Raw genomic sequence first — 12,115 nt, forward strand, 5'->3', positions numbered from 1 at the left:
CGAAGAATCGGGTCATCCTGATTTACTAGCGGAATGGACCAGTCCGCTGCACTGCCGCTGAGATATGACAGTACAAAAGCTACCTTGGCTTGATCGTTTGGGAAAGCTCCAGGTCTACATAAAAAGTGTAAGCGACATTGATTCATGAATATAGCAAACCTTTTTGGGTCTCCGGCAAAGCGTTCAGGCGGAGCCAAGGGAACGGCTCCAGGAAGGTTTATCTGCACCGGGTTACTCGGTGGCACCGGAGCTGGGCTGGCCCCGAGTCCAGGTAGAGGTGTTTGTCCAGCATGGCTTTGTAATAGCTTTCTGGCCAAATCATCTGTTCGTTCTTTTGATACTATCAATTCCCTCCTGAGGGCATTGGTTTCCTGGCGGGCGGAATGCACTTCGGCACTTAGTTCCCCTAATAATTGGGCCAACTGATCAGTTTCCGAGGTCTCCATGACGCCCAGGTGGGTATTTGTGGGTAGTCTTTGCGTTCTGTTATGCTCACCTGATTCCCACGGGGGCGTCGATCTGGACTGGCCCGCTGTTGCTTCCACCAGAGTAACACGTAGAGCCGAGATGACAGACTGGACAGACCCACTTAGCTTCGTTTGTTGGACTCGTACGAATATCTTTCGGCAATGGAGAAGGGGAATTAACCTCCCGTAATCTGAGTGTTAACCCGCCTTCCCACTACCCTTGTCTGCCCACAGAACACTCCTGAAGTCCCCTCTTAATCTCACCTGATGATTTGGAAAGATGAGCTCTCCATCCTGCGTCGAGCTCAGGGGCGCTTAGGCGACCAGTTACTTCACTGGCGTGGAGGAATTGGCGAGTTCCAGTATTGAATCTAAAGCCCAATCTTTCGTAAGAGTTGAAAAGTATGATCTGCAGATTTAAACCACTAGAAGAGTTCCAAGTGGCAATTGGTAAGATCCTGGTAAGTCTATTGTGGTTCTCCCCTTTGGGGCCGGGGTACAGCGATGATGCAGAATTAACTGCGCCGACCCAAATTGAGGGGAGTACCCCCCTGTGGTAAATCAGGTAAGTCTTTGGGGTTAGGTTGTATTGTCCTTGTTTTCCCCTTAGGGGCCGGGGTGTGGCGGTGATGCAGGATTGACTGCGCCGACCCGAGATGAGGTGAGTACCCCCCTGTGGTAATCAGGTAAGTCTTTGGGGGTGGTTTGTATTGCCCTTGCTCACCTATTTGTTCTTGTCTCCCCCAGGTGTTGAAGAATGGCCTGGAGATGCTGGGTTCGCGATGGAGTATAGGAATGCAGCCCCGGATGGTGAGTTCAGCGCGGCGCTGCGAGATGCGTGGCAACGCACCTGTGAAGGCTTCTCTCTTCCAGATCGACGATGTGCTGGATCAGGATTCAGGTAAGAGTTTTGTTCTGATCCCTTCTCCTTCTCCTTTTCTTGTTCCAGGGCTGAAGACTGGAGCTGCTGAAGACACGGTGAGCGTTACGCTGCAGCACGCAGAATAACGCAAAGCACGTGTGGCTGTCCGGTTGTGGCTTAAATAGCCTTGGAAGAAGTCCCAGGTAAGTATTCTTCCACAGCCCCACCCGAGAGGAAAGGAGTCCCTGAGGTAAAATAGTCCCTCTAAGCCTCACTTGGCTTGTGGCTTCGTGCAGCATGGTCTGCATCAGGTAGGTATGCAGCATGGTCTGCATCAGTTAAGTTTTCTGTAACGAGCCTGGTGCCCATGGCGCCAGGACTGACTTTATTCTTATGAGCCTGGTGCCATAAGCGCCAGGACTGTAGCCAAATAGCCCCTAACTGGGGTTTTTGGGCATGCTTCAAGTGGCATGATGCCTGCTTCCGGGGTTGCTGGGCCTGGTCTGGCTTTCCGGGGGCAGGCATCGTGACAGCAGGCGAGAGAGAAAGCCTACAGACAAGGCATTCAAAAGAGGAGTGGGAAAGATGGTGGCAGGAATCCACTCAGGAAAGATCAGGCTACCCCCCACCGGACCGGGTGGATCTGGGTGCTTTATTATTTTGTTTGTAGTGTGAGGGTCAGGGGCGCAAGGACGGCTTTTGATTTCTGACATCCTGAGACAGACCGATCCTTAGTTTTTGGTTTTAGTTAGGGAAACTCCTCTTTAGAGCAGATCAGAGGGGCTATTTCCGTACCCAGTTAAGTTAACAAAAAGTCTTTAACCTAAAACACATTCACTTTGAGTCCAGCTTTCATTTCTGACCACTGACACCACCTAGACCGAATTTGTCGTAGGTTGTCACTGTATTCTAATGGCAGAGATGTTGAGGCAAGTCTGGTGTTTCAGTGCGAAATGGTTATGTGACCAGCTAGGCCGAATTTGTCATAGTCTTATCTACATTCTAGAGTGTGCGGATGGAGCGCAGTGCTTGTGGCAGATGTCCACTAAAGTGGTGCGTTTATACATACCTTAAGCTCAGATGGAGCTTGTATTTGATCCTGGTGCGTCATCCGATCCTCTGTGGGAAGAAAAAGCCAGCTACCTTTGTAGATTTTTGTAGGCATTATGGGCAGGCTTCCACGAAGTCTACCAAGCGCAATAGACTGGTTGTCCTAGAACAACATCTAGGAGGCACAGGCAGGCTACCATGGAAACAAGGCTGATGAAATTCTCTGAGCGCAGTAGACGTATACACTAAAGAGACGTAGATACTACATATCTTCCACGTTCTACAGACACTAATCAACACCGTATAATTAGCGAAATATCAAGGATCCCTGCATGTAACCACAATCTATTACAATGGCTAACCTAAGCAGTTCTAAGTGCAATGGGGGTTACTAACATATATCATCAAGCATCACGGGTGGGCAGAACCTTTTAGGCGTAGTGCTCCAAGTGATTCACGTGTTAACCTGCATGTGCTTTCCTCCGGTTGCCATGCCAGGTCACCCGCATATCCTGGCACAACCCCATGGTTGGCCTTGCAGGTAGTGTTAGCAGGCTAATATCAAATGTTCATGTCCAGTACCAAGGTCCCGGAGCAGAGGCAAGTAATCCGGACAGAATTTTAAGCACAGAAGGGGCAATCCCAGTACATCTTCTTGGTGCAATTAACGGTCTGTCTTAAAGGGGCTTTAGGTGCATTGAGGCGGTTCCCCTATGACATATTTCCCACCCGCAACCATCCGTCTAAACTTGTCACGTTTCATACCCCCTGTGATCAATCTAATCGAGCATTCGGAGTGCTTTGGAAAGCTCCTTTAGTATTTGATAAGACAGCAGCTACTGGTACAGGTCCTCTAGGTGTTCACCTGAGGCGGGTGTTCGGACATGACCCCAGTGCATATTTCATGGCCTGGGTGGCTGTCATGAAACTTTTCAATTGTAACGTACAAGCTACTATCAGATTGTCAGGTGTTGTGTACCGGAAACCAGAGCACACCAGTCAGAGTGAAAGGAGACCCGGGGACTGGTTTGTGATAATGTGAACGGAGGATAGCACAGAGGCAACTTGCTGGTCTTGATATCAAGACACGCAGAGTAACAGAGGTTCGAATCCCGGATCCGCGCTAAGAAACCAAACTCAGGTATTTAGCGTGTTATAAAAAGAAATATGTCCAAAGAGTGGACTGTAGCAGGGCAGGCTGCTGTGACAACGGCCAGCCTTTGCTCGCTGCAACATGGCTTGTTGATGCTTCTATGGGTCTGAGGCTGGTGCTAGTAAGCGAGGAAATGTCATGGGAATGAGGAGGAAGGAGGATTTAGGTTGTGGTGGGGAATAGCCAGGTTTTGAGGACCGTTCTGAATGAGAGGTGGTTGTCAATGTGGCAGATGTGGAGATGGAATGGGCTCCAGATGGAAGGATGGAGAAGGAGGATCCTCCCAATCTGGTGGAGTTGCATTGGGGTTAACAATCAGAAGATGGGTTGATAGTGTATGAGTTTATCCTGGAAAAATGTGGGTCCGGTGTTGTGCAGGTGCACATGGCTTTAAAGGTAGCCCGTCGACCGATAGAGAACCAGTGTTAGGGTTCAGAGTGCAGGGCTAATATGCTCTCTAGGTGAGAGGCCAATGAGGAGACGGGCAGCAGTGTTTTGGATTCTTTGCAGTTTCCTGAGCTGGAAACCAGAGTGTCTAGATAGAGGCAGTTTGATTAGTTTAATCCAGAGAGGAGGATGGCGAGGATGGCAGAGATTCAGTGTGGGCAGGTGAGTTCTGAGAAGATTCGCCTGAGGCTGCATAGGTGAAAGAAGCAGGTTCTGGACACGGAGTTGGTGTGTGGGGTTAGGGGAGTGAGGGGCAAAGCAGAGAACCTAGAGTGAGGCCAAGGTTTTCGTTGGGGGAGGAGAGCAGTTTTGCCGTTTACTAGAATTTCTGTTTTGCCAGGGTTGAGGAAGAGGAGGTGGTTGGTCATCATCCAGTGGTCGATATCATAAATGTAGGTTGAGAGGTCCAGGCGGGCGGCACCTGGTGATTTGGGGATATTGAGGATGATCTGAGTGTCATCTGTGTACTGGCAACAGATGAAGCTGTGAGAACAGATGAGTGCAGGGAAGAGGCTAAGGTAGATATTGAAGAGGAGTGGAGACAGTGATGCTTTCTGCGGCATCCCTTTTGACACTGGGCGAAAGGGGGAGGAGCATGATTTGCGAGTGATTCGAGAGAATAGTGGAGATCCATGTGAGAGCAGTGTCCTTGATTCCGATGGAGTGTAGCCTGTCTAGGAGTATGGTATGGTCAATAATATCGAAGGCGGCAGATAGGTTGAGAAGGATGAGCGCTTCACATCCTTCTGCGTCTGCTGTTCTTTTTAAGTCATCCCAAATGGGCACCAGGGAGGACTCAGTTCCTCAGAGGGGTCTAAAGCCTGTTTGAGCTGTGCCTAGAAGGTTGCTTGCTTCTGTGAAGAGGCAGAGCTGTTTATATGCTGTGCAGTCCACACGTTTTTCAATGAAGCGGGTGCTTGAAATGGGCCGGTAGTTCTAGGGAATGAGTGGGTCAAGCAAGGGTTTTTTGAGCGGAGGTTTGATATAGGATGTTTTGAAGGCTTTTGGGAGGATTTCTGAGGAGAGGGACTGATTAAGGATTGACTGTGCTATGCTGCTTGTGCAGGTTGATGTTAGGATGTTCTTGAGTGCAGGGCTGGGAGGCCAGGGGTCCGCAGGAGAGCCTGAAGGTTGGCTTTGTGCTAGGAGCATGAGGAGCTCATGATGTGAGATGGGGAAGGAGGAGAAGGCTGAGATAGGGAGTGAGGGAGGGAGGGAGGTGGGTCTGGGGTACGGTAGAGAGCGGGGAGGTGTAGGGGGCATCATTGCTATTTTAGAAAGGATGACACAGTATCTATCGATAGCGATGTTGTGAAAGTGTTAGGACAAGGCATTGCATGGAGATTGGGAGTTGGGGGGGAAGGGTGTCTTGAATTCAGAGATGATTCTGTGCATTTCCTTGCTAGGGTTGCAAGAGTTCCGGTTTCGACTCCCATAGATTTCTTTTGTGGCTTTCCTCAATTCTGACCGGTAGCCCTTGTCAGTCTTGCAAGGGAGGATTTGTTTGGAGGGGTTGGAATGGTTCTCCTAGACCGCTAATGTCAGTGCTTGAGAGTTTTTATAGATTTGAGGTGGGTTGTGTACCATTCAGGGCTGTGGGCCAGTGTTTGAGAGGTACGTTTTGTTGGAGTGAGGGGTGAGTGGGCGCTGGAGAGCCAGTGATCGAAGTGTTTGATGGGGGAGGGACTTTCAGGAGTGAGAGTACTGGGAGTGAGTTGAGGAGGGAATTGGCTAGACCCGGGTTAATGATGACTTTTTTCCAGAGTGGGGGGAGGGAGGTAGTGGTTGGTGCTGTCAGGACAGGGACCTGTGAGGGCTGAGGGGTGGGAGGTGATGTCGGGAGGGAGAAGATGATTGTGGAGTGACAGGTCCAGATTAGGGGGCAGGGAGGGACGGTGGATACAAGGTTTGTTTTGATGAATACCGCTTTGACTGTGTAGCCTGCGGTATGGGTGGGAAGGGATAGGAGTTGTCGGGTTGAGAGCTTACAGGTTATATGCGAGGGGGCGGGTCACAGGGTTTGCGAGAAGTCTCCTAGTATGGTCAGAGAAGGATGCTGGCTGAAGGTGCGCCACTAAGAGAGTCTGCAGGTCAGGGGATCTGTATATGAATAGAAAGCTGTGGGAGATAGCAGGGGTGAGTTGGAATTTTACAAGCAGTGATTCACAATCAGTGCTGCAGGCTAAAGTGTCCTTAGGTAGGACTGGAAGCTGGTGTTTGTGAAGGATGGCCAGCCCTCCTCCTTGTCTGGGTCTGTTCTGAACAATCGGTTGTGTCCGGAGGGGTGGGGGTGAATCCCCCGTGTGCAATAGGTTAGAAGACATCTGCAAACTAGGTCTCTGTGATGAAGAGGATGTCTGGGCTTTCATCTGAGATAAAGTCGAAGATGGTAAATTTGTTTTTAGAGACCGGCCTGGCATGGCTTGGAGAATGGTTTGCGTATCTGGGCATCTGATGGCAATGCTCGCAATTGCGTATCCACTGCATGTACAACAGCCAAATGACGTCGTCTACAGCGTCCCATTGCTTTCTGGCCAGGCTCATGCCATGCATACGCCTCGTGTAGATACATATGAAAGAGCATATAGACCTACAGTACATCTTTCAGGAAACACGATGGTATTTACACAGACCCACAGAAAAGGGAGAAATACGGTGGGCTACACCCCAGGAGCACCCGGGCGGGTTACACATGTGGACAACTGCAACATACATCATGTATAGAATCTGTAACAGGCCTGGCTTTGCATATCCAGCGATTGTCGGCCAGAGGTCTTTTTAACTCCTTCATCTACACGATAGAATTCATCCTTCAGCACTCTCTTTGTGCCTGGAAATATATATTTAGCTTCAAATCTATTTGATCCCGGTAATGATTTAGCTCTGTGCCCTTGCTTACGCTCATGCCGCGGCCAGCTGCCCACGGATGACCACAGATATTTTACATGCCTATGAAATAATGTACGTGATGACCAATCATACTCACAATCAGACCTCTAAACTGGCTTTATTCCAGACTCTAAGCGCTAAGACCGTGGGTGGGATGCTCTTCTTCCACAATGCATTTTCCCAATGCTGCCTAATGGGGAATGTATTTCCAATACTGAACAATATAAGTTTGAATATTTAGGGAACCTAAAATGTGGTTTTCCCCAGCATCACGTTTTCTATCCGCTTGCATTTTTCATGTTCGACCGCCTTCTCCCAATGTCTCAGGTAGACCCACATCAGCCTGCCGTTCTTACGCTTGTCTGTGTTTGTGCTTCCCGCACAATGTCTGTCGTTTCGAAAGATGTCCCTCAGGCCTTCTTCGAGCTGGATCTCTTGGGCCACTGGGTGAGACATGGCTCGTCTCAGCAAGTCGTCTTCGATTTCTAGCCGCTTTCCTTTCCGGAGAAATGGACTGCAGAAGATGTTCTGCCGCTCCATCAGAGCATCCTCAAAGCGGTAGACTAGGCGCCTACCAGCTATCTGCCGCTCCTCTTCCTTGGCCAGGCACTTCCGGTATAAATCCTTGCTGTGTTCCTGCTTGACCTTTTCTATTTCTCTCTTGGAGTCGCGTGTCCAGACCCAACCTGCGGAAAAACGATAGAGAAAAGAAACAATGTGCAAAGAACTGATTAAAAACACAAATCTAGCAATCTTCTGGTACAACACACCTAATAAGGAAAAGAGGAAATGGACGACCAAGGCTTCATTCGACCAATTAAAGCCCCACCTTATGAACTGCTAACATCACCATATCTACGCCCCGGACAAATGCTGCTGCTGTGAACAATTCCTGTTTGCACCCGAAAGCACCTGATTTTATTTTGTCCCCAGTACCCAAAAGAGAGGAAGACGTTTTTAATACCCCAACTTAAAAGATTTTGTTTAAAGCATTGTCAAGTTGAATTTGTATACCTGCTTCTGGCCCAGGATAGGTTCCTCACAAAGGCTTTTGGTGTTTTGCTTAAGGAGGCTTTTGGAGGAGAGGGCGCTAGAGAGCCATCCAAGATGGCAGCCTCCCAGTGAGCTCTGTGTAGCTCCCACACCAATCCTGATTAATCGCTGCTTCTGTGGTGCCTAAACCACTCGCCAATGCCATCAGTACATTCGCGGGGCTATTTGGCACAAAACGCGTCCCCCATTTCATCCGAGGGTCGCTAATTCGCCCAAAAAGATCCAGCGGAGAGGAGCCCCCCCCTGCCCACGCAGAGTTGCAACCTGCGGCTGAAACGCTGCGGGCTCCGTGAATGAGAGCGGCATGCCGTGGAGTGGACCAGCGCCGAAAAGGAACATCCGGAGAGCGCCAGACATGTCCTGCCGGGGGCTCCAGGCCGCGGCAGGGCACTGACGTGCGTGCAGCCGCGGCGCCCGGGAGGGCTCCTGGAGCTGAGGAAAGGGAAGACGCCTATTCACCCAGACGAGCTTCGGCTGAAAATCAGGTACGAGCGCCCGCGCGACTCTGCAGGCGGGCTCCCTTGTTACCCCAGGCCTCCCGAGTGACATAAGACTTATTAGTGGCCGCGGAGGATCCCGGCACCCCTGCAGCCGAGGCCATGTGTGTTGAAGGAACCTTGATCACGGCCGAACCAACCAAGACCACTTAAAGGGCATGCGGCACAACACAGAGACCGCCATAACAACAGAAGGCCTAACTAAAGCACCCTGGGGCAACGTTCGTGGCTGAGGGCGGAGAGCAGTATACCAGACAGAGTGCCCATGGGGGAGAGGCCACCACAAAGCTGCTGTCCCACACCATCAAACACGGCTGACAAGAACTGCAAATACTAGTTTCTGAGTACAGAACTGCAGCGGTATCACTGCGCAACCCCGGTGCGCTTCGAACCACAGACTTAAATCATCCTGCCCAAACCCAAGAGGACCGTCCCAGTCCCCCTGCATAGCCCCACCACCAGCACAAAACCAGGTGGATGCCACATACCACAGTCGGCACAAATACCCCGCTCAGGAGAAAAACAACAGGCACAGATCCCCTGCAGACGGCAACACCATCACCGTCAGCTGCAGCCCAACGCCTTGATTCCGCGCCTCCCGGCGCCGCCAAAAGTGCGGTAGAACCACGCAGAGGTCAGCAATAAAACTCCTCGACCCGCTTACAGCAGTGTGACGTTCGACTAGATACAGGCGCAGTCATCCAGCCAACAACCCTAAACCTGATCCAGGCCACCACCTGAGTGTAAAAGTGACCACATCAGTGCAGGAAATGGGGAAAAGGATAAATCACAAAGGAAATTGAAATTCGAAGCCAGCTCCTCCTCCAAAGCGCCCAATCCCAGTAGTAGACCACAATCACCTGCACAGGATCCCCCCTAGGAGGAGGAAGAAGTGCAAGACTTCGACATCGGAGAAATCCTACTGGACCTGAAAGCAGGAATTGGAGGCCTGGGAAGCAAATTAGAAACACTTTCCTCCAAAGTCGACCTGCTCCAACACCTCTGGACAAGCACGCAGACAGACTGGACACAGTTGAACAGCGGGTGTCAGACCTCAACGACAGTGCAACGTCCCTAACCTCCAGGGTATCCTCGCTGGAACCACAAATGAAAGCAGTGTGCGCCAAAAATGAGGATTTAGAAGGACGCTCTCGCAGGAATAATATTAGGATTGTCGGGGTCAGAGAACAACAACTCAAGATCAAAATGGAAGAGCACCTGGAGAAGATCTGCACAGAACTATTCGGTGCAGAGACCCTCTCCAAGCTGTTCGTCATAGAATGAGCACACAGAGTTCCCAACACAAGACCAATCCCGGGAACGAACCCTCGCCCAATCATAGCAAAGCTGCTAAACTACCGGGATGCAATACTCAGGGCAACCAGGGAAAAAGGAGACCTCCAATACGATGGAGATAACATACAATTCTTTCCAGACTTCTCTCAGGCAGTCCAGGCGCAAAGAAGATCGTACATAGCCGTGAAACGCAGATTGCAAGATAACCAAATATAATACTCAATGCTTTTCCCGGCGAAACTCCGCATTTAATATGAAGGCAGAACCGAGTTCTTTGACACACCAGAGGAAGCCAGTGACTATCTAGACAGTGCCGGCTGCAGACCCGCCTCGAACAACGGAAGACCACAAAGGAGAGACCGGATGAGAAGAGACCTGCCATAAAATCACTCTACAGGAAACGCAAGGCAAAGGCATCATATCACCACTAACTTCACGAAATCACCATCACAGAACAAATCTACAACAGTAGTAGGGAGCCACCCTTCCCCTCTTGGAGGGCTACCAGCACCCCGAGCACAGCAATGTTGACTGTTTTGTTTAGAAGGGGATGTTCATCTTGGCCCAGTTGGGGGTTGTCCACGCAAGGGAGGGAAGTTAGCTCCACGAAGACGCCTTTAACTGCTCACCCACGCACCACAACATCCATACAACAGGACGCTATCCGGATGAAAGCAAATTCCGACATACTCCTATACGCACCTAGACTCCAGCTACATCCAAACATCCTAGTCTGGCCCACATCCAACCATCTTCCAAGATGCCAGTGACAATGTTTAAAATCACCACCTGGAACATTCGTGGTGGTAATCAACCAGCAAAAACCAGGAGGATCCTCCAATACCTCTGAAGACACAAAATCAATATCGCCATACTAAAAGAGACCCATCTCCTTCCGTCCTCGGAACAACACTGGGCCAAATCCTGGGATGCAATAGATATTTCTCGTCCTATTTATCCTATGCAAGGGGAGTCGCAATCCTAATCGACAAAAGAGCAAACTTCAGCCTTATTGACTTAAGGAAAGATGCAGAAGGAAGAACCCTACTGGTGAGAGGGATACTGGCAGGAAGGAAGTAGTCATAGTGAACTTGTATGCTCCAAACACCGACGGGCCAAACAACTTTAACTGGGTTATGACTCAACTAGGAAAGATCAACGCAGCGACAATCATATGGGGGGCGGACCTCAACACACCAATGGATTCCAGACTCGACAAATCCCACTACACAGCAGGGAACCCATCCAAGGCTAGCCTTCAAGTCAAAGAGATTTGCCAAGCATTCCATCTATCCGACATGTGGAGACAATACAACCGGGATGCAAGAGAATACACTTTCCATTCAGCTGTCCACAACACCAGCTCCCGGATAGATTATATTCTGGCATCTACCCACAGTCCATTCAACTGGGGTGCAAGCCAAATTCTCCCACGATCCTTTTCAGACCACTCAATGGTGACACTCGATGTCACACTATCCTGCGCTGCAATACCTGGGCTCAATTGCAGGTTCAAGCCTGGTTCACTGGCCGACACTGTGTTCGCGGCAAAGCTACGCCAAGAAATAGCATCATTCATTGAAATAAATCAGAGCTCTGTAGGAGTCTACAGAGCACCATATGGGAAACATTAAAATGCTTCATCCGGGGAGTATGCTTGGCAAAGGAGAACGGCATGCTAAAGCTGATACGCAGAGAGCTGACCAGTAGCGAACAACGCCTGAAGGAACTGGAGCTCAAATACACCACCACCACGGATCCACATACCCAAGCTGAGTTAAAAGAGGAACTACTGAAGTTCAAAGAAACGGCTGAACGCAAACTGAAATTCCTTAGGCACAAACACCAAATCCGCCAATACGGAGAAGGTCAAAAACCGGGTGCACTACTGGCCCGGCTATTAGCAATCGACAAAACTCCTACCCGGGTGGAACGCATCAAAGACGCTCAAGAAACACTAGTCTACATGGAAGAAGAAATAGCCAACGTGTTTTGAAACTTTTACCAAAACCTGTGTAGTTCCAAAGGCAGTATAAGCCCAGAGTTAATGCAAGACTTCCTCAACGACACTGATCTGTACTGGGTAGCCACTGAACTACGTGAACCTCTAAACGCACCTATAACACAAGAAGAAATTCTGGAAGCTATTAAATCTCTCCCAAATACTAAAGCACCAGGACCCGATGGACTCACAGGAGAGTTCTACAAAGCCCATGCATCCATCGTGGCCCCTCTCCTGCTTCGCGTCTACGAAGAATCAATAGAATGTGGGAGCCTCCCCCCTACACTGCGCAAAGCCAACGTAATAGTACTGCACAAAGCAGGCAAGCCCCCAGAAGACTGTGCATCATAGAGACCGATCTCCTTGATCAATCTAGACAATAAGATTCTGGCTAAAATT

The 12,115-nt window shown here is 50.0% G+C and overlaps 1 protein-coding gene across 1 annotated transcript in view; it reads right to left on the bottom strand.

Moving 5' to 3' along the window:
* Window positions 1-6,961: 6,961 nt before the first annotated feature.
* LOC138480681 (coiled-coil domain-containing protein 127-like) overlaps window positions 6,962-12,115 on the bottom strand; it is a 55,766-nt gene continuing 50,612 nt past the window's right edge. Inside the window, exon 3 of the mRNA XM_069612359.1 lies at window positions 6,962-7,554. Within this exon, the coding sequence (XP_069468460.1) occupies window positions 7,115-7,554 (440 nt within the window). The 3' untranslated portion in view covers window positions 6,962-7,114. The remainder of the gene's footprint in view (window positions 7,555-12,115) is intronic.

Source organism: Ambystoma mexicanum, chromosome 5p (genome assembly GCF_040938575.1).
Source record: "Ambystoma mexicanum isolate Mex_15411 chromosome 5p, UKY_AmexF1_1, whole genome shotgun sequence".
NCBI classification, from domain to species: Eukaryota; Metazoa; Chordata; class Amphibia; order Caudata; family Ambystomatidae; genus Ambystoma; species Ambystoma mexicanum.